Source organism: Jaculus jaculus, chromosome 2, assembly GCF_020740685.1.
Source record: "Jaculus jaculus isolate mJacJac1 chromosome 2, mJacJac1.mat.Y.cur, whole genome shotgun sequence".
Classification (NCBI taxonomy): domain Eukaryota; kingdom Metazoa; phylum Chordata; class Mammalia; order Rodentia; family Dipodidae; genus Jaculus; species Jaculus jaculus.
The window spans coordinates 187393780-187417711 of NC_059103.1; the positions used below are offsets into that span (position 1 = coordinate 187393780).

Here is a 23932-nt window from a genome sequence, read left to right on the forward strand (position 1 = left end):
ATTATTAGTTGAATCATGTGAGATGGCTGATATTAGAGTATACAAAGTCTATGAAAATTGCAATTTTATATACTTCAAATTATAAATATATAAAACAAAATATAGAATACATGTTTTGTGTGTAGTATTTTCTTATCTTCTGCATGGATGTCCTCATTCCTTCTTTGCTCACCTCTAATTCACCCTCTTCTACACCAACCCTATCTTACCTTCCCTCTCTATTTGTTCCACAGGAAATCCATATTACTATGTATTATGCATCCTCCACACTCATACATTCATAGACAAATATAAGTAAATCATGCCTAAACTAGTGATAAAACTTTTTATGTAGGGTCTCAAATTTCTGGGTTGCTTTATCCAATTGAAATCCACAAGAAATTATTTTCTTTATACATTTGAATATTTCCACTTCTTCCCTTAACCTTAAAGAGTTTCTGCCTGATTTTAAGTTGTTTCCTTATTTTTCAACACTTGTCTTCCTGAATCATTTTTCTCTCATGTGAAGTAGAAGCTGCTCACTAATGATACAAGTAGAACAGTGCAGCACCGCATCACCCTGGGTTAGTAATGGTTTTCTATCTGCTTAAATTATTCTCCACAGAATAACCCCTTGCTTTACAGAGTTAATTTTATAAAGTTAATCATGTATATATGAGATAGGAATACTTTTGATCTTATTCTGCTAACACTAGATCCAGAAATCTATACCACCCCCCTGCCAACAAAACACCTCTCCAGAGTTATTTTTCTGTCTCCATATTATCAGAACAAAGTTAAGTCAACCAATAGGGTCCTATTTGGAGACCTTGGAATTTATGTTATAAATAACAGTGTTTGAAGTCTTTAGATTCACAAGAGGTGCAGCTCCCCATTGATTTGATAAGGGACCTCAGCCAGCAACAGATTCTTTCTCACCATGTACCCCATTGTCATTGAACCCCTCTTATCCCAGAAAAGGCTGATATTTTATTTATTAAGTCATTATCCAATATCTCTGCTTGCCGTGATGGAACATTCCCATGACACTATGACATGGGGTTCTTCTGGGATTAATCCTCTGGCTTTGCAGCAGAGGGAGCACAGATGAAGAGGGCAATGGAGACTGGTGGTCCACTGCTCACCTCTCTTCTCCACCCACCTACAGCATCTTCTCCACTACAGATCTTTGGTTCACATACAAATGACTGCTGTTTAATTAGGACTTTGTTACCTGTATTAGGTGCAAAGAAATATCTTTTGGAATTAAATAAAGTGTCCATTTCTTAGGTGTGTGTTGTGAATTGAAGTTCTCATGGGATCAAATCAGAGGACTCCATTCCCCAGAGATGTGACTGGTGTCTGATAATGCTTCCTGAGGTGAGCTTTTACACCTAGAAGATGTTATCCCAATCAAAGAGGACATAGTTCACTCTGGTTCTTGTACTAGTAATAGCTGTGGTTTACCCAGAAGGCAACTGTGCCCTTCTCTTGCCTGTCAAGCAAGGGCTTTCAAAGATGACATATTCAGAACAGGCTCTAATCACAGACTGCAGTAACCAATGACCCTTATCCTCTACCTCAGGAGTGGAATTCCAAAATGGTCATAGGTATGGAGAAACAAATCCTGACAGATGTTTAGAGGTCATCTCTTGACTAATTCTCAGAATAAATGCTTTTAGAAATAAACCAACTGGAAAGAAAGGAAGAAAAAAAGAAAGAAAGATAACAAGCTTACAGTTGTGGACAGAGGGTACCTATTTGCAGCTCACTCAGGTGTGTGATGAAGGTCACAGCCTACCTCAGCATTACTAGATCAGTAGAAAACACTTGAGCTCTTCAAACCCTTGGAAAGCATAGTTGAATCACTTGCACTCATGTGCGTGCATACGCACATACACACCATAGGTCCCACCTGCATGTCTCCCAGGAAAGAAGTTTCTGTGGGTGAAACAATGAGGCCAGGTGATCTTCAAGACCATTGATGTAACGACTTTTTGATATCTTTTTGGAAAGTGTGGAAATAACTGCTGATTTTTTTCCAAAACTGGACAGTGAGTCAGCCAACAACTACAACAGCAACAATAACAGCTGCTGTCTTGGTCAACATGGAGTTTCTTGAAAGAACGTACCTTGTGAATGACAAGGCTACCAAGATGTATGCCTTCACCCTGGACAGGTAACAGATATCTGCATCAACATGCTAATTTTCTGTGGTTTAGGTAGTCAATGAGATACCATATCTTCTTGCTTCTGAATGGTGAATGTTTGCTTTGCAAACGGGGGACACTTTACAGTATTTTAGAAGCAGTTGACTAGTTTTATGACTCCAATATTAAAACATGTAGTCCTCTACATAATTATGCTATTACTTAAATATTGTTAGCACATGAAAGAGACTTTATTAAGGTACTTCTCTCCTATAGTTTTTGTTGTAGAAAACATACAATCTAATATGTTTGTTCTTCATTTTCTGAATTATTCTCACTTTTAAAATATATAGCAACTTTTATTTAATTATATTTAGAAAAATAAAAGACATCAATAATGAGGCAAATTTTGTTTATATTTATTATATTACTGATTTTATTCTGCAGTGCCATATGTAATGTATTCATTTGTTTAATAATTATTGATTATATCTTGCTCCAAGTTGGATATATATGGAAATAAAATATTTCAATATAACTGTCTCTTTGAATCTGGGAGCCAAAAATGTAATATCTATCTATCTATCTATCTATCTATCTATCTATCTATCTATCTATCTATCTACACACATGTATGAAAATGGTGATTACAAAATAGCATAGTACTATTATTTAAGGGATATTTACTGAGAACCTTCTAGGACTTAGCTGGGCTTCAGGGTGAGAAAAAGTTTTTTCAGAACTGATAAGTTTAGGATTGAAAAATAAGAAAGACTTTCAGTAGGTGGAAATTCTACATAGAATGTAGAGTTAAGGAAGCTTGGTGGTCGAGAGTGCTTATCTAGCATAAACAGGGATCTAGGTTTAATTCCCAGCACTGGAATAACAACCCAAACAGAAAGTAGGATTAGAGACATATGAAGGAGAACTTGGTAATTGTAACAATGTTGATCCAAGTGAAGAGTTAAGAGCAGTACATTCAATATATAAAAGTAACTGAGTGAAATTCTGATACAAGTTCATGTTGAGATCAGAATTTAAGAACTACTTATTAATAACACATTTAATATTTTCACTTATTCATGGAGATAAACTAATATTTGAAAATACTGATATTTGATAAAAATTTTGATGTTATATTTAAACAACTGCAAAAACTTTTTCCAAAGGCTTTTTTTTTTATATAATTTTGGTTTAATAGATAGAGCATTCATTACCTCACATTAGAGGAATATTTTTCTTAGAAACTGATCTGAAATGTGATTAATGGAGTTATAAGCACCACCAACAATTTCATGTTAGATTAGGTACAACTTCTGGACAACATATTGACAGTACTACGCTATGTTACTGAAATAATAGTATTTCCTTTTCTGTTTAACTAGACTGTTAGCATTCTGTGGCTCAAAAACCCCATCTGTTTATAGTAATGGGAGTCTTTTTTAAAAAAATTTTCAAACAAAAGGATTAAATCTTGAACAGATTATCTTGACCCTTCCATTTTCCATGTATGGAAGTTAATGTTAAAGAGAGGAAATGCCTTTTTCAGGTCAGATAGCAGAGTTGAGGTTTAAACTCATGTCTGTGTTTGTTAATTTAGTGTCCACTTACGTCTCTGGTACCTACACAGTTGGCTTGTAGCATTCCCTGTCCTTAATGTAGTTTCTTGTGAGATCAAATGCACTTTGAATCTCTTATTCCTTTCCCTACCTGTTGCAAACTCATTACTCATCCATTTTGTTCTGTCTTTATTTCATAGGTAATGTCTCTTATTAGTCCTGTTCTTATTTACTTCTGCTTTCATTTTTCTATTCACCAGTAGTTCCCTATTTAAATTGTTATCTGCTATTAAGAAACTTATTCTGGCCAGGCATGGTGGCACATGCCTTTAATCCCAGTATTTGGGAGGTAGAGGTAGGAGGATTGCCATGAGTTCAAGGCTACCCTGAGACTATGTAGTGAATTTCAGGTCAGCCTGGGCTACAGTGAGGCCATACCTTGATAAAATGGAGAAAAAGAAAAAGAAAAGAAGCTTATTCTGAAGAAAAATTCATCCATTTCTACAAAGGTACTGTAGACTGGTGGATTCATGAGAGTAACAAGCCACTAGAACAGCTATAAGTTTGCCAGAGGCAGCCCAAGATGATAGAAGTAAGAAAAGCCCTTCTGGACTTGGTGCCAGCACAAAATTGGCAGCAAATTCTACCCCAGCAAAGAGGCCTGTAATGAGCTATTTGTGTCCCTAGCCCAAGACATATTGAAGCCTGAAGGCCCAAGATTGGCTTATGTGGACACAAGGTGTCAAATGTGGTAATAACAGTGGGTCCTACAGCTGATAGAGTTTTGATGTTTGAAAACATATATTTATTTATTTGCAAGCAGAGAGAGATAGAAGATAGAGATAATGGGTGTGCCAGGGTCTCCAGTTGCTGCAAATGAGCTCCAGATGCACGTGCCACTCTGCATCTGGCTTTACATGGGTACTAGGGAATCAAACTCAGGTCCTTAGGCTTTATGGGCAAGAGCCTTAACTGCTGATCCATCGCTGCAGCCTGAGTTGTGTTTTTATAAGAAGAGTAACCAGAGATTTTCTCTTTCTCTGTGTGTGTACACTGAGGAAAGTTCACGTGAGCATACAAGAAAGGCAGCCATCTATAAGCCAGTAAGAATATCCCTGCCCTCACCAGAAACCAAATTTGCTATCACCTTGATCACAAATTTCTATCGTTTAAGCTACCCAACTCTGTGGCATTTTGTTGTAGCACTTCAAGTGAACTCATCTAAGTCCCAGACTTAATTGGGTCACTATAGTGTAGAGTAACTCATGTCTTAGAGCATTGTAAAAACATAGATCGATCAGCAAGCAAGGATTGAGGCAAAATTCTGGGTGTGAAACCAATGGACAAGAGACAGTGAAAACAGTCACAACCCACATGATAAGCCTGCCTGGAGGTTAAGGGGACAATAAAGCATAGTGGGGGAGAGAGGGGCTGCACAGGCAGGAACAGTCAGAAGAAATAGATGTCATTGACCTCAATAAGTCAGTAAATCAAAAATAATTAAAGAACAATGAAACATCCATGGGGAATTTACTGCTTGTGACCTTGCCAGCTTGAGGGGAGTGATTCTAAGCTTGGGAACTTTAATTTCTTTACTTCTACTTCTCTTACTTCTGTTCTCTTTTGAAATAAATGTGTCTTTCATTTATTTTAGTCAGTGATAAATAACCGAAAAACCTAAAAAGTCCATATGAAATCAGAATTCAAAGTTGTGATATTATCTAAAGCTTCTATTATTTGACAAAATTCTCTAAGATTAAAAGAAACAGAAAAGTAAAACTGATACATGATTTTAAAAAAGGGAAGCAATAGGAATTGCCTTTAAGTGGTCCCAGATGCTATACTTAGAACCAGAAGATTTCAAAACCACCTATTTAAATATGTTAAAAGAATGGAAGGTAATAATGTCCAAAGAATTAATGATAGATGTTATGAAATGATTTATCAGCCGGGCGTGGTGGGGCATGCCTTTAATCCCAGCACTCGGGAGGCAGAGGTAGGAGGATCGCCAAGAGTTCGAGGCCACCCTGAGACTACATAGTGAATTCCAGGTCAGCTTGAGCCAGAGTGAGACCCTACCTTGAAAAACCAAAAAAAAAAAGAAAAAAAAAAAAGAAAAAGAAATGATTTATCAAATAGAGAATAAGATAATAGAACTTATAATGAAGAAGATGTAAATTCTAGAGTTGAAAAGTACAATAATTGAAATTTAAAATACACTATAATGCCTTAATTATAGACCTTTTCTACTGACAAAAGATGACTGGACATAAAATTAATCATTTGGAAATTAAACTAGTAGATGTCATGGAACATAATGATCACAGAGAAAAATATTAAAGAAAGATAAACAGAGCCTCTGAGAAACGTGGTGCAAGATCAAATGCACTATTTATATGTATATATATTAATTATATACATTATATGTATATAAAACCAAAAGGAGAAAAAGGAAGAGAAAAATATTCAGATAAAGGATTGCTGAAGCCCTTCAAAGTTTGGTGAATGTCAATCTACATATCTTTGATGCTCAGTGAACTCTAAAAAGAAACAAGACAACAGATGTACATCCTGATGTTTCAAAATTTTTGAGAATAAAAAGCAAAGATAAAATCCTGAAAGCAGCATCAGGGATAGGAGTGAAAAGGATTCATTATGTGTGAGGGGATCTCAATAAGATGGGCAAGAAGATGGAAAGCCGTGGGATAACATATGCAAAGTGTGAAAAAACAGGCCTGACCTGAGACTACATAGTAAATTCTAGGTCAGCCTGAGCCAGAGCGAGACCCTACCTCTAAAACTGTCCCCCCCAAAAACAAACAAACAAACAAAACCAGGCCTGTGATCTTCAACAAAACTATCTAAAATAAAGGTGAGTCAAAAGATGAATTTGTTGCTGAACTCATTTTATGAGAAATTTAAAAGATAGTAAATGAGGGTTGGATAGATGGCTTAGTGATTAAGGTGCTTGCCTGTGATGCCTAAGGACCCAGGTTCGACTCCGCAGAACCCATGTAACCAGACACACAAGGTGACACATGCAGACAAGGTGGTATCTACATCTGAAGTTCAATTTCTAGTTCAATTCAGTGGCTAGAGGCCTGGCACACTTAAGAGGAAAATGAAGTCAGGTGACGCTCCAGAGCAGGGTCTGACTACAAAACTCTGCTTATAACTTTGTGGTTTCCTGGGAAATTATGCAGAAAAAAAAATCAGCTAGTGTTTCTCAAAGGTGATCACAGAGGTTACTGTTCAAGATGGAGTCATTGTCAGATTGAAACTACACAAAAAGCATTTAAACTGATGTAAAGATAAATCACATAAAATAAAAAAAGAAAGTATGAGGTAGTCATTGGGAAAGCATGCTCGCTGGGAGCAGGTAGACTCTGGGGAAATGTGTTGGTTGGGAGCAAAAGGCTGTGAGAACCAAGGAGGAAAACCACCCCTCACACATCAGCCAGGGTCCAGGTGAAACCACAGAGGAATTGGTGAGATGAGCAAGACTGCTGCCTGACAACCTGCACCAAGTGATGGAGACAGACACTGAGGATACTCAAAAGTTAGCCAAGCAGAAACCCAGAAGCTGGTGAGAGCTCAACACTAAAGTAGACATAAAACATATCCATGACTTCTCAGGGAATTTTGTAGGGCATGGGGGCGGGGGGATATTTTAAAAGCCACAAAGTGGGAGGGAATATCTGTAGGAATTGACCCCCCCCACCCATTCATGACTGCTGCTATTACAACTCATAACCCACAAGTCCATGGTCAGTACCAGCAATCCCACTGAGGAGGGCCCTCTGCTGAATGGGGGCCCATTTTCTACTGAATAAAAACATGAACACATTTTAAAAACTCAAAAAACCCAAAATGTATTAAATATTAGAACAATGAACACAAGTATGGGAAAACACCAATTACTGAACTAAATCAAGAATAGGAAATCTGAGTATATCTCAAATAAGTAAAATGATTAATAAATAAAATATTGCACATACTCAGAAGCCCAGATCTCTTCATAAAGTACAGGTATATAAAAATTCATTTATCTAATTAAATGATGAATTTTATTTTAAAAGTATGGGAATATAGCCCATATTAAAGACATAATATTGTTAAGATGGCAAATCCCAAAAAATTGGTGTAGGAATTTAATGTAACTAGTACAATATCCAAGATATATTTTAAATGAAATTGACAAAGAGGCTCCACAATTTTCATGAAAATGAAAGGGGCCTAGAACGTGAAAATGCTTTTGAAAAAAAAAGAATGAATTTGGAGATTTTACATATCCTGATGTCAACAGTTGATATTATCATCACAGAATTAAATACTGGCCTAAAGATTAATCAGAGATAAATGAGAATACAAAAAAAAAAAAAAGCCCTTATATGTATGGCGAATTGTTTTTCAAAGTGGGCATCAAGACAATGCAATGGTGGAAAAAGTTAAGTCTCAATATGCAACGGGGTTAACTTGTATATTTTTAGGACACCATTCTCTCTCTCTTTCTGTTTGCAAATAAATAAACAAATAAATATTTTTTAAAAAAATCACAATTGGATACTATTCGCAACTACTAGGAAAGCTGTATCCAAAAACAATAGCAAGCGTTGCATGGGTATAGAGAAATAGCAAGTTATAAATTGTGTATGTGAGTATAAAGCTGCAGTGCCTTAGAAAACAACCTAGCCATTCTGTACCACGTGAAGCATAGAGCTATCTTTGTCCAGGAAGGACTTCCATTACATGTAGTTACTCCAGAAACTTAAAAATACATTTTTACAAATTAACTCACATACAAAACTTTACAGTAGCATTATTCTTTATAGCCCCAAAGAAAGCACTTGATTTTCCATCCAGGGTTTACTGGAAATAAAAGACAATGAGAGTTGGGTATGGTGGTGTGCACTTTTAATTCCAGTACCCGTACTCGGGAGGCAGAGGTAGGAGGAATACCTGAGTTCAAGGCCACCTTGGAACTATTGAGTGAGTTCCAGTTCCACGTCAGCCTGGGCTAGAGTGAGCCTCTACCTTGAAAAAGAAAGAACAGGCAATGAGATAACAACATACTGATATTTACTAAAGCGTGGATGTGTCTTGAAAACATTGATGAAAGTTCAATTTTGTATTGCTCCACTTATATAAAATGTTCAGAACAGGCAAATCATTAAAGATGAAATGCAAAAAGTGTTTGTCTGGGGCAGAGAGGATTAGAATATGGGGAAATTACAGTTAAAGAGGATTCATGATCATGGTACTTTTTGAAAAAGGTAAATTATTTTTGACAAATTTTTGTAGATGTACATTTAAATAACACTCACTCCCATACTTTCTTTTGTCTCCTTGTTATCCCTGCTAATCTTCCTCCTTCTTTGTTGCCTGTTTTTATAACCCATTGAGTTTAATTAAGGTTGTTTGCATGAGCACGGATGAGAAAGTATTAACTGGAGCCTGGGCAACTTAGCAGGGTCTACCCACAGAAGAAAATCTTTTCTGCTTCCTGGGCAACTGTGAGTAGCAACTAAAGGAGGCTTGAGGACTCATGAGGCCCTCCCCCGCCCATCGTGGGAGCTTGATGGGCCCCATCTTGTGCCCATCTTACAAAGGCAATCTCCACTGCTGTGGATTTATGAGAGCAACAGTCATGTCATGTCCACAGCACTCCTCCCCATCTTTGGGTCTTACATTTCCCACCAATTCTTCTGCAATATTTCCTGAGCCTTGGGGAGGGTGATAGAGTTGTCTTGCATAGGCCAGAAGACTCTTCAGTCACCCACTCTCACCACTTTCATCAGTGATGAGTCTCTGAAGTAACCAACACCCACTGGGAAAAGCAAGAACCTCCTTCTCTAAGCAAAGCTGATAAATATTTAGAAGTCAGTTTGGCAGACACAACATATCCATTTGGAAGAAAAAGTTGTGGCTGCCCTTCCCACCACTTCATTCCCCTCACCCAATCTCCAGTGGTGGGATTCATGACCCTGAACTAGGTTTAACCAGGCAAGATTTATATTCTGTAAGATAGGTCTCAAATACAATCGTAAAGTGGTTGGTTATCCCCAGAGTCTCTTGCCACTGCAAATGAATGTCAGTCTGGATTTACATGGGTCCTGGGGAATTGAACCCCACGCTGGCAGGCTCTGCCACCAAGCATCTCTCTAACTGCTGAGCTGTCTCTGAACTACCACACTTCATTTCTTGATGCAGCACAACTTTTTTTTTTAATAGCTTTAAAAAATTATATTCTTAGGGCTGGAGAGATGGCTTAGTGGTTAAGCGCTTGCCTGTGAAGCCTAAGGACCCCGGTTCGAGGCTCGGTTCCCCAGGTCCCACGTTAGCCAGATGCACAAGGGGGCGCACGCGTCTGGAGTTCGTTTGCAGAGGCTGGAAGCCCTGGCGCGCCCATTCTCTCTCTCTCCCTCTATCTGTCTTTCTCTCTGTGTCTGTCGCTCTCAAATAAATAAATAAAAATTTAAAAAAAAAATTATATTCTTAGAAGTCATATTATATTTCCAGGTTAAGAGCCTGCTATGCATCTAGAGACACTTAGATAATATTGCACTAATGAAATCATTAAGAATGCGTTTTAACTTCTTTTGGATTCATAGATCCTTTTGGGAGAACAATGAAGACTTTGGTCTCTTATTTGCCCACAAACCACATATATGGACACTCATTTTGTCCAATTTTAATGAGCCCTCTGGAGCCTATGTTTGTGTTCTCTCCTGGAAACTCAAAGCATTCTAACAAGTATGTGTGTGTGTGTGTGTGCGCGCGCGTGCGCGCGTGTGTAATTTCTGTATTAAAAACCTACTTTATAAACTACCAAAAAGAGTAGTCCCTTTGAGATAGGATTGCCAGTGATTTTTTTCTATGCTCTTCTCTGTAATTCTGGATTTCTATAATGAATATATGTTGCTTTTTCATAAACATTTAAATATGATAACTAGAGTATTCACATTACTATCGGCTAATCAAAAATTTTTCATCCTAGTTAGTGATAAGCCAAATGAAACAATTCCTTAAATAAAAGTTCATTTATTTTCATTCACAGCCAGAAATGCAAATCTATTAATACTAAGCATCTCATTAAAACTTTCAACAAGTTTATTAAATTAAAAAATCTCATTAGTTCAAGATCTATGCACATTGTCATGTACAGCTAGAAAAAACTGATTTTATGTTCTGACATTAAGGCAACACAAAGTATGTGGAATGGAAGAAAAACAGCAAGTTTTGGAGCCTTGCCCAATCATTTGTGTTTGGCCTAAGTCTTTAACCATGAAGCTTGGCTACTTCAGACAAGAAACTTCAGTAGGACTAAATTTTATCTACAACTTTTCCATCTGGAGTTCTACGTTTGCCCCTATATTAAGCTTGATGTTTGATGCTGGTTGCTTTGGGAAGCATCAGGCTTCAGCATTCAGTGTAACATTCACCGGTAGAGACTGGGTACAACTGCATGAGAAGAAAGTCCCTGGGGTACCATGGACTCAGCGTGAGTGAGCATAGGGATCTCCAAATGAGGCTGTCCTGTATTTGAATCCTCCAGCTGGTTCATGCATGTGTCTTACAATGTTTCCTGATTACTCATTTTATTAATATTTTTGGGTAGTCCTGTATCCAGAATCTTTTCCAAGTGAAATAACTTGTCTTAAAGCCTACCTGCTATTTTTCTCCTATTTCTTTGTGATCTTTTAATCCTTCATTGGTACTGACTGGATAAGAGCTTGGTTGAAGCTGGTTGAGGTGGCCCACGCCTTTAATCCCAGCACTTGGGAGGGAGAGGTAGGAAGGATCACCGTGAGTTCGAGGCCACCCTGAGATTACATAGTGAATTCCAGGTCAGCCTGGACCACAGTGAGACCCTACCTCGAAAAACCAAAAAAAAAAAAAATAAATAAATAAATAAATAAAATAAATAAATAAAATAAATAAAGATTAAAAACAAAAGAGTTTGGCTGAGTAAAAGTCAAGTCTTTCAGTAGGTGTGAATTCAGAAGGACATTTCTCCCTTGTTCTTCACACTCGATCGTTCGTGTAAGGAGAGCCGTGAGCAGCAACTCCCTAGTTAACAAGAGTCTGATGGAGGTGCAGAGAAGGGGTAAGGCTCTTAGGGACGTGCCTGTTTGCAACCGTGTTCATTTCTTGCTCCTGTCAAACTCATCCTTAGAGTGGAACTCGAGTGGAAGCCGCAGAATAAAGAGCAGTGTCCCGGAGAGAGGCCGGAGGAGCGGGAGTCGGGAGCCGCGTCTCACTGCCACGGCAGCTGCAAGGCCCCGGGGCAAAGGGCGAGCGAGCAGGCGCAGGCCACGTGGAGACTGTGCGCTGCCTCTGCCTTGTGCTTCGTTTTCATGATTGCAGAGGTGGTGGGTGAGTGTGCCGGAGAAAACCCTTCTGATTGAACCAGAAAAAAACAAACAAACAAAAAAATCCACAAGCCAAACCCTACAATATCATGGGAGGGGCACCTAAACTTGTCACTTAAGAACAAGAGTGGGCTGGAGAGATGGCTTAGTAAGTGGTTAAGGCACTTGCCCGCAAAGCCAAAGGACCCAGGTTTGATTCCCCAGGATCCCTGTAAGGCAGATGCACATGGTGCATGTATGTGAAGTTCGTTTGCAGTGGCTGGAGGCCCTGTTCTACCCATTCGCTCTCTCTCTCAGATAAATAAATAAAAATAAAAATAAATTTTTAAAGAGAACGACTATTGGGCTGGGGAGATGGCTCGGTAGGTAAGAGTGCTGCTATGCAGACCGGAGGGTCTGAGACAGTTGGAGTTCAATGCTCAGAGCCCACGTTAAGAAAGCCGTGGAGGGGCTGGAGACCCGGAATGACTGGGGCTCACTGGTAGGCCAGCCTGACCGGAAATGGCATGGCCAGGTTAAGTGGGCGGCTCAATCTCAAGGAAACAAAGTGGGACAACGACAGAGAAAATAGTGTTCCCTGCTTCTCCCCTGTCCTCCACAGGCATGTACAGGAGCATGCCTCTGCATACACTTCCATGCATGAATTTACCACACACACACCACGCCACACCACAAATAGTATGCACACACCACAAACACACACACGAAAATAAAAGAGCAAATTTACTATTTTCTGTACGTGCAGGAAATGTAACTATACTCTCATAGTAGGTAAGCTGGAAAACAGAAGGAAAAACAAAATTGATCATTATCCCACATTCCAATAATATCTGATAGCTCCAATGGAGTACATTTTGTACATTTCCTATGCATACCTCACAGAATTTTTTCTTTTACATAATTGAGATCATACTGAAGGCTTGTGACATGAAAACATTTTCAATATTATTCAAAAATATTTTCATGCCTGAACAATATTTTATAATATGTCTCACTGTTATATACATAAGCATTTTTCTTTTTTATGACAGGGAGAGAGTGAAAGAGAGAGAGTGAGAATTGGCACGCCAGGGCCTTAGCCACTGCAAATAAACTCCAGACACATGCGCCACCTTGTGTGCATGCATCACCTTGTGCATCTGGCTTATGTGGGTTCTGGGGCGTTGAACCTGGTTCCTTAGGCTTTGCAGGCAAGCACCTTAACAACTAACTTATCTCTCTAAGCCACCATTTTTTCTACTGTTAGAAATTTAGGGAGATTTTTCCTGCTTGTGGACAATACTGCAATGAAAAAATCTTAATGAAATTCTGCCTGCTTCTCTGGTTAATCCCTTCAAAGCAATTTCTAAAGTGGAAATAGTTGGTTGCAAAGTGTGAATGTTTTCTCACTTCTTGAATCGCATTGTCAAACTTCTATCCAGAAATTTTGAAATGATTTACATATATTGCAGCTCCACATGAAGATTATTCTCCTTTAAATATTTATATTTAATATAATAATTTAATGTCATCGTAAATTAATATTTGTTAAATATTTATTAGCCTACATTTCAATCTTCTAAAATATTTGTTAATGAATAGAATGTCCTTTTAAAATGTTCATTGCTCTCATTCTTGCTATTAGAATCCTTTTGCATGTTTGTGATGTATATTTGCCTCTGATACGCTTCTCCTCCTTCCTTCTTAATGTCTTCCTAGGCCCTAGCTGAGAATTTTGTAATTTTTGCATAGATACCTGTGAGCTCTTCATATATTAGGATGCTAAGACTTTGTTATATTATTTACAAGTACTTAGAAGTTTTAATATAGAAAACTGTATAAAAATGTTTAATTCGTGCTGATTTCTTTTATGATTCTTATTCTTTCAATGCTTAGTAGTCTCCATTTAATGAGCAGATAGACCCATGCATTTATTGTAGTTGATCTAATTTTTGCATTTCATTTTTACATCAGTATAAGTTTCATTATTTGCATATTCTAAGATTTGAAATTTTATTTTCAATAGTTACAAAAGTTTTCAGCATTGCATGTAGAATATTATTTTTATATTGATATTTTATATGTTTTATAGTTTATTAAACTTTTGTAAATTAAGTCTGTTTCTAATGTGTTTTTATTGATCTGAGCTCACATTCTCTGTCAGTAACATGATCAATATGGATTTATATATGTTATATGTTGCCTCTGCCTTATGAAAAAAATGAAGACATTTAGTTTGTGTTTTTCAAATTAAACATTAATAATATTGTTATTCTCCTCCAACCCAATTTTGATATTTTGGCATATAAGTTAATGTTAAAACAAATATTTATTGATAATTGAAATTTAAGTAGAGCTTTTCTTTTGGTGTTGTTTTTCTGGGATTTTGAATCAGAATTGTACATGCTAACATAGAAAACTTAATTGAAAAATTTCCTTTTAATAAAGAAGAAACCCATTTATAGACTACTGCAACTATCTCTTTATTTCTACAGAATTCCCTGGCATTTGAGTTTAGAGATATTTTGTATGTCAGTTTTTAGTATATATTTTACTTTTTTTCTTCATTCATTGATCCATTTAAAATTTCTACTTTTTCTATTCATTTTGACCATTTATGCTTTTCCAAATTCATTCATCATTCAGAGAATTTCAGATTTATTGTTGTACAATGGAATGAGATGGCTTCCTATTTGAATTTGTTGATTCAAAGTTTAAAGAATGTAATGTTATTTCATTTTTCTCTACATGTAAAAATCTCTGTAAGTTAAATGCTATGTAGACTCATAACCGGCACCACTATGTTAGCTATTTTGCTGGCCCCAGTGTCTTGCTTGGTTCCTTTTCCTCCTGCTGTCCCAAAGGAGAGCTGAATGAATAAAATCATGAGACTAGAGGAAAGTAGACTTTGTCAGCTACTTTTTGCAGTATGTGATCTAACAACCATAATTAGCTGTTTTCTTGTAGCTATGAGAATTTCTCATATTTTAACTTTCATAGTGTTTGAAAACTATAAATGGTTTTTATGTCTATCTACCTCCCAAACCACTTCAGGGTTGTTATACAATATTCCCATCAAAAAGTACAAAATGAATCAAAAACCACATAGTTTCTAGAGCATTATGTCTTTTGAGTGAAGTGGCTTGAAAGTTTGAAGGAGCTGTGAAAGAACTTGCCTTAGGCAGTTGTAACCTAGAAAACTCCTTCAGATATCCAATGTATATAATATATGTATATGTATATGTATATGTATATCTATATCTATATATCTATAAAACATGCATTTACAGGTAACCTACATACATACATACATACATATTGATACACACATATATATGTATATATCATGCAAATAGATATAACTATATCACGTCATCTACAAACAGATAATGTCATCATTTTTTCCTAACTGGAGTGTCTTTGGTTTATTTTTCTTGCTTATTTGCTATAGGGAGAACCTCTACAACTATCCTGAATAGAAATGGCAAGAGTGGCATCTTTATTTTATTCTTGATCTCAGATGAAATGCTTTTACATTTTCATACCGAGTGTTAGGCAGCTATGAGTGTGTCACATGTAGACTTTACTGTGTTGAGATGCATTCTTTCTATACCAAATTTTCTGATTATTTGCCATTTTGTCTTTAAATCATCTTATGAGGACAGCTATTCATGTGGAGTCTGACTTCTCTTGCTTCCATGTGAGGTTATGTGTAGAATCTGACTTTTGCTTAGAGTCAGAAATGATGTTGTCAGCAAAGGAATGAAATGGATACTGACTGACAGTCATGTGGGCTTTAAGCTGTATTAAAAGTAAGCTAATTTTTCTAAAACTTTGTTCATTATCATCCCACTTATCTTCAAAATTCTTTGGCATCTTCCCTCTGCCTGGTACCATGGCTTATAACACTTTCTCCATTATGGAAAGCATTGAGAATTTTTCTCAGCACTGAACTGAATCTTCAAGGGTCCTTGTAGCTGGAAGACTGGCTTAGAGGCTGCCTCTGCTAGACCCCATTGACTGTCTGGCATGAAAAGAGATCTATCTTTATCCTGGAAAGCTCTGGCTTCTAGAAAAAAATGGAAAAGAAATCTCACTTTCTCTTTCCAGACATTTCACAATCTGAATGTCATACGATTAATATTTTTCTCTTCCCACACCCCTGGGTCCTGACAGGATTACTTTGTTCTAACCAAAAGTGATCTTTCATACTTTTTTTTTTTTTTTTTTTTTTTTTTTTTTTTTTTTTGGTTTTTCGAGGTAGGGTCTCACTCTGGCTCAGGCTGACCTGGAATTAACTCTGTAGTCTCAGGGTGGCCTTGAACTCACTGCGATCCTCCTACCTCTGCCTCCCAAGTGCTGGGATTAAAGGCGTGCGCCACCACGCCCGGTATCCTCTCAGTAACTTTTGCTTTTGCCTTGTTAGAGTCATAAAATCCTCTCCTTTCCCCCTCTTATCAAAATCCCAGCCATCATTCAAAACTTCAATACACAGGTTGGCCCTTTCAGACTTAGACTACCCTCCCCCATAAGCATCCCCAGCTTCCCTTTCCCATCTCATTTCTCATTAATCCTCTGATCTGCTTCGACTCTTCCTCTTGCTTTTCCAGAAAAGTGTCACCTTCCATCATATTTCTCTCTTAAAAAAAAAAAAAAAAACTTGCCGGGCGTGGTGGCGCACGCCTTTAATCCCAGCACTCAGGAGGCAGAGGTAGGAGGATCGCCGTGAGTTCGAGGCCACCCTGAGACTACATAGTGAATTCCAGGTCAGAGTGAGACCCTACCTCGAAAAACCAAAAAAGAGAAAAAAACTCTCGTTGGGGATGGAAGGATGGCTTAGCAGTTAAGGCATTTGTCTGCAAAGCCAAAGGACCCAGGTTCAATTCTTCAGAACCCACGTTAGCCAGATGCACAAGGGGGTGCAAGCATCTGGGGTTCATTTGCAGTGGCTGGAAGCCCTGGTACACCCCTTTTGTCTTTCTATCTCTCCCCCTCTTTCTCTGTCAAATAAATAAAAATAATTTTTAAAAACACCTTGTTTTCTGGCTAACTCTCAGCCACTTTCTTCTTTGTAACATTCCTCAGTGCCCCCAAGGCTTTTTGACTATAACAGTAAGCATTCAGTGCAGCAAGTGTTAGGAGATCACTAAAGAGAGAGGTGTCTTTGTATACCCTATCCACGCTACCATGAACAGCAAGGGCTCAACAAATACTAGCCGAATGATTGAATTAATTGTCAATAATGCTTTCAGAAGCAATTGCAATTGCAACTGCAAACTACCTTCTTAAAAACACTTTACAGCATTCAACAGGGCCCACTGTTTTTTAGATAGTTCTTATTACCAGCTCTCATGGTTGCAAAATTATTTGGGGCTCTCAGGCCTCTGTATTATTTTGATTCTTCCAAATCCTTCTCAGTTGCCTCCTGACCCAGCTGTGCCTGTTAAAGAATGCACATGAAACTTTCGTTCCTTGACTTAGCTGGTGATTTCAGCATAGCATATAGGCTCCCCATCAGTCATTGCCGAGACTGCAGCCTGCTGCTTATCTGCATGTAGTCATTCTCCACGCAAGAAATAATGCATTATTAACACAGCTTTGTTATCAGGACTAAGGGTGGCGGAGAGAGCAACATTAGAGGATAATTGGAAGGACAGCTGATTTGTTAGCAAAACGTTGCCTTTTGGCTAATGAATCATTCCAATTTTTGCACTGACAGCTCAGTAACAAGCTTGAAGACTACTTTGCTCCAGCCCATTAAACTTTGACAAACCAGTTATTAACTACCGCTTGAGCCACCGGTCTGTGGGGATTATTGCAATTATGAGCCATCTCTGTAATTTTTTTTAATCATTAGGTGGGACAAGGTGAGTCTGATGACGGAGGGTCTGATGACTGACAGTCTCTGTGTTCTGTAGTACACAAAGCAATAAACAGCTGAAGGAAGGACTAATCTGTCAGCAGATGCTCTTGGCTGGGAAGAAGTAGTGAGAGCAATAAAGGTTATTGCTCTCAAATGAGCCCTGTTCGGGAAGGAAAGGACACAATTTCCCTTTAATTTCTACTCCGGAGGCTAAAGATCTTTGAAAGGAGAAACAGGGAAGAGAATGTACCAAATGACGAGGAAAGCAAAGTGGGGTGCATGTGTCTGGGGTTCTCCTCCTCCTTGAGCAGACAGCTGTTGCTCTGAATCTGTCTACTAGAAAGGGCCTCCCTTCTGCTCCCGCCATTTATAACAAGGATCTAAGACCTTGCTGGATAATATGATTACACAGAGCAAACAGAAGCAGTGAAGAATACAGTAAAAGTATAAATAAACCACACAGGCCAGGTTGCAATACCTTCTTTACAAACAAAAGTCCAGGCCCTCTGGCTGGATTATGAGACCCTTGGGATCTGACCTTCACCTCACTAGACCCCTCCTCTGAGTCCTTGTGGCCAGTCTAATTGGGGTACTCTATGTCCCTCATATTTCCCATCCTTTCTGTTTTTGCTAGAATTGTTTTTTTTTTTCCCTTTGAAATTCATTTTTACATGTTCAAATTCTTTCCATCTCTGCGTCTTGGTTCTCTGTTAACTTGGAAGAAGAGGTTGATGAAATAGACTTTAATAACTGTTTTTCTTTTCAAGTTGTGTAAGTCTGTGGATAATTTGCCAAATGTGGCTAGTATGCATATGAATCTAGCTGCATTCTGGGTCTTTAAGCCAGTATAATACCTTGCATACCTTAGGTGGGCACGTTGCTGGGAGCCTTGCTGTTGTCACTGATGCCGCCCATCTGCTGATTGACCTGACCAGTTTCCTGCTCAGTCTCTTTTCCTTGTGGCTCTCGTCCAGACCCCCCTCCAAGCGGCTGACATTTGGATGGCACCGAGCAGGTAGAGTTCTCCCATTGAGCGATAGTGAAAGAGCAGGGGTGCAGAGTCAAACCAAGGGTTAAAAAAATGGAGGGAGGGCTGAAGAGATGGCTTAGAGGTTAAGGCACTTCCCTACAAAGCCAAAAGACCCAGGTTTGATTCCCCAGGATGCAAGTAAGCCAGCTGCACAAGGTGACACGTCTGTCTGGAGTTCATTTGCAGCTGTTGGGGGTCCTGGTGTGCCCATTCTCTCCCTTTCTCTCTCTTCCTTTCTCTCTCTACCTCTCTCTATCCCTTCCTATCTCAAATAAATAAATAAAATAGTTTTTTAATGGAAGAAAAGAGCAAAGCTTGGTTTAAGAAATCCCAGAGGGGTCCAAGTCTGATGCACAGGATAAAATAAGGGTGCATATGAGCCTATGTGCTGCCTATATCAGTTCGATTGACAGCCAGATTAATAGTGTTGCCTCTTCTACCTCGTGGAAATCAGCAGTAGGTCTACCATGTTATCTGCCACCATGTCTCCAGAGTCTCAGTGTGTGGTGACAGCTATGAAACAATTTATTAAATTACTATGCTACATTAAAAAAAGAAGGCCCACAGAACACAAGAGTGCCAGAGATTGAAGAACTTCTCACTGAGCATCCCTGATGAAATATGGCCAGTCCTGCTCACATCAACATTTTGTCATTTTTATGATTTGAATGTTTCTTTCAAATATCATGTTAGAATTTAATTGCCATTATGATGGTATTAAGAGGTGAGGCTTTAAAAGGTCATGGGGATTCCCAGCCTCCAGAACTATGGAAATTAAATTCCCTTTCTCTATAAGCTATTGAATCTACAATATTCAGGTTTAAAAAAATATTTTGGGCTATATTAGCCTTTTATTTTACTTTATTTTATTTATGAGAGAGAAAGAGAGAGAGACAGAGAGAGAGAGAAAGAGAGAGAGAGGGAGGGCGCATCAGGGCCTCCAGCCATTGCAAACAAATTCCAGATGCATGCACCACCTTGTCCATCTGTCTTACATGGTTACTGGGAAATTGAACCTGGATCCTTAGCCTTTTCAGGCAAGTGTCTTAACCACTAAGCAATCTCTCCAGCCCTAATATTCAGTTTTAACAGCAGAAAATGTACCAAAGCAGCCAGCCATTCCTTGGATGGATGGTTCAGCTGAATATGTTCAATCAGTCATCAACTATTAAGAGAAAAGGGAAAAGAAGGGAATGGAATTTTACTTTCCCTCCTTTCTTGAAGTTCTTTCACTAACTGCCTCTTCCTATCCAGGACATAGCTCAGGTCTTGGCAAGGGTTTAGTCTCTGGGAAATATTTACTATGCCTCATTGTTACACTGTCCCCCTGCTCACCCCTGACACATTGCAAATGACCCTTGCACTGTGTGTGAGGGTTTTTGCCCTCTGCCCCTGCACCTATGCTGCTCTATGCATGGGTTTAAAGTGAGACATGCTCTACTTTCATATTCTGATTTGGCCTCTCATCATAGAAAGCACACTATGTGAAATATGTCATTTCAGCTCTCTGTTTCTAGCTAACCAGAAATTCTTGATCCTGATCCTTATTAACTTTGGCAAAGGAAGTTTTACATATTCTAACCTGATGGATAAAATAATATTTCTCGAGGGCTCCCTAGAGCTGTTTTATCACAGTACTTCAAACTAGGTGGCTGGTGTAGAGAGCTTCACATTGCTGGGATGAACATCTACACCAGACACAGTTTAGGGGAGGAAGGGATGTTCTTCAAGCTTACAGATCCAAAGAGAAGATCCAACTGTGGTGGAAAAAGCAGCTTCCATACATCTAAGCAGAGAGAAATAACTAAATACTTAGGGAAAGAAAAAGCTGCCAGTACAAACAAGCAGCAATCAGCAGTGACCCCGCCAGAGTCTGATACTCAAGCTCTAAACACGTATACCAGCATTTCCCATAGTGTGAGAAATGTTCCCCAGAAGAATAATTAATTGGTGTGGTGTGTTGTATGGTCAACAATTACACACACATCCCAGTGTAGATTAAAAAACAAATTAGCAAATCAGATTTATAATGTCATGGGTAACCTTTCTTAGGAAAGAGCTAAGCATAAAATGTCAAGTCATTTGAAGAAAATATGAAATGGCTAAGTCCAGAGGCATATAAATATGGTAAAAAGGTATGAAAGTTTTCTATAAGTAGTAAAATCTGGGAAGCAAGAGTGGGTAATAATACATTATTCTGCTTTAATAGGTACTAATATGTAGGGATAGGTAGTTTAAAGGGAGTGCAGGGCATGCTGGTACACATCTTTAATCCCAACACTTGGGAGTCAGAGGTAGGAGGATTGCTGTGAGTTGGAGGCCACCTTGAAACTACATAATGAATTCCAGTTCAGCCTGGGCTGGAGTGAAATCCTACCTTGAAAAAGCCAGAAAAAAAAAATCTAAACTTGTTTGGGATGGAGAGATGGCTTAGCAGTTTAGGGGCTTGCCTGCAAAGCTGAAGGACCCAGGTTCGATTTCCTAGTACCCAAATAAGCCATATGCACAGGGTAGTGCATGCCTTTGGAATTCGTTTGCAGTGGCTAGAGGCCCTGGTGCACCCATTCTCTCTCTCTCTCTCTCTCTCTCTCTCAAATAAATGAATGAATGAATGAATGAATGAATAAATACATAAAATTTAAAAAAAACTTAGAGGGAGTGAAGGACAACATTATAGAATGTGTCTGACAAATGACTCACAGAGTATTTCTAGCTCCATATGGGTTTTTAAAATATCCCTGCAAGGTTGAGTTAAGGAGCAGAGTGAGGCATTAGGGAAGATGCATGTGAGCAAAGGTACTTTCCTCAATGAGCAGGTTGAGCTTTCTTATCTTCAAATATTTATGCAAATGTGTCCATTCTGATGCTTCCTCCCTTGTGCTTGCTCTTAAAAGGCTGTTCGAGTGCTGATCAGTGTCTGGGCTGGCCTCTGTGTTTACAATATGTTGGGTTGGCAAATGAAAGTCATTTTCATCAAGTACCCTCTGCAGCCTTCCCTTCTTACTATTTAATTCCATTAAAGGTGCTAGAACTGGCAAGTCGTAAATGTTTTACAGTGAAATTAAGAGTTTCTAAACACATTTTACTCCTCGTGTCTCATAATTTCATCCTCTAATAAGTTTCAATCATTTAAGCATCTGTGTAAATTAAAATCTCCAAGGAAAACACTGAGAGCAAGCAGCATAATGTTCTAAAATTTTGCTGGAGATTACTCAGTACTGGGGAGCATAATGAATTCCAGTGCTGGTGTTGTGTGAATGCATCACTGCAGTGGCTCATCTCAGTCTGGGAATCAGTGAGAGAACCGGTTCAAAGCCTCTTACTTAGGCATGAGGGGAGTTAAGAGCTGCATGACTCATGTCGGGAAGTCGGTGATATATGGATTCTTTGCATGATTCTGTCTTTGTGCATTAAATCCCTAGAGATCCTCGGTGCCCTGCTATCTGTTCTCTGCATCTGGGTGGTGACTGGTGTGCTGGTCTACCTGGCCTGTGAACGCCTGCTCTACCCTGATTACCAGATCCAAGCGACCATAATGATTATTGTTTCCGGCTGTGCAGTGGTGGCCAATGTTGTGTAAGTATCCTCCTCACTGTCTATATGGTTTCTCTTCAGCCCTATCTGAGAAAAACTTTTTTTTTTTTTTTTTTTTTTTTTTTTTTTTTTTTTTTTTTTGGTTTTTCGAGGTACAGTCTCACTCTAGCCCAGGCTGACCTGGAATTTACTAGGTAGTCTCAGGGTGGCCTTGAACTCATGACAATCCTCCTACCCCTGCCTCCCGAGTGCTGGGATTAGAGGCGTGCACCATCACGCCTGGCTAAGAAAAACAATGTTTTTTTTTTTTTTTTTTTTTTTTTTTTAAAGTCTTGTATTTGTGAAGAATCTAAAGACCTGACTTGCTGGCTCTATGATGGAAAATAATTCTGCCACTTTCAAAAGCTTCTAACATGCCAGCAATTGAGGCAGCTTATTTTTTTAAAGAAGTTTATTTTTATTTTTTAAAAGCTTATTATTGATAATTTTCATGGATATGATGTAATATGACCACTATCCCCTCCCATTACCTTACACCTGTTTGTCCAGTTTCTTATTCAGACAGTCTTCAATAAGTTTTTGACCTTATAGGAAATGATGACTGAAAGTTTTTTGCCTTAGAGATTTATTCTTCCTCAAATAGACTCTGGATTGCTTATGACAATGGCATTTAGAGCCCATGGTTCTCAAACTTTTCAGTCCACTTTAACCTTCTTATTTGATGGTCTGATTCTAGGGAGCATCTTTGGTAGACAGAATCATGACACCTCAAAGATTTCCACATTGTAATCCCTGGAAGTTCTGCATATATTCATGTAAGTGGCAGAAGGAATATGCACATTTTGTTAATGATTTTGATTTGGAGATTGTGTCAGTTCTACAAAGCATACTCGATCTGTCACAAGGATCTGAAAAGAGAAAGTCCAGAGGCTAGAGAGGGAGAAGATGCCACACTGTTGGCATTGAAGATGGATGAAGGGTCCTAAAGTCATGAGTAGCCTTGTGAAGTAGAAAATGTCAGGAAAACAAAGGCGTCTCTCCACAAAGTCCAGAAAGAGTGTAGTCTTGCAAATACTTTCGGCTTCTCACCTCTAGAAACTATAAGGTAATGTGTGTTATTTTAAGTCCCCAGATCTTTGTGGAAACTTGTTGCAGCAGTAATATCAAACTCACATAAATCTGTGTGCCCCTAATCAAAATATCTGAAATCTAAAATGTTCTGCAATCTGAAACTGAGCACCACTATCATGATGCTCCAATATGGACCATCAGTTCAGCAATGTTTACCTGGTAAATTCTATTCAAAAATTCCCAAACACAAGATCTCAAAACTTTTACACATTTCTGATACAACTTGTTTAAGATGAGGGATACTCACTGTGTACCTCTGTTTATCACCTGCTTATCTTGCAACACAAATTTTTGCAGGTGATCAGGTAGATTTTTTTATATGAATGAAAAGACAG

General features: G+C 38.5%; 1 protein-coding gene across 1 annotated transcript in view; it reads left to right on the forward strand.

Annotated features, from left to right (window-relative positions):
* The first annotated feature begins 2087 nt into the window (after positions 1-2087).
* The window catches only part of Slc30a8 (solute carrier family 30 member 8), a 32303-nt gene continuing 10458 nt past the window's right edge, over positions 2088-23932 (forward strand). The window contains exons 1-4 of the mRNA XM_004661378.2: positions 2088-2158; positions 11865-12064; positions 18771-18917; positions 22355-22508. Coding sequence (XP_004661435.1) covers positions 2088-2158; positions 11865-12064; positions 18771-18917; positions 22355-22508 — 572 coding nt within the window. The remainder of the gene's footprint in view (positions 2159-11864; positions 12065-18770; positions 18918-22354; positions 22509-23932) is intronic.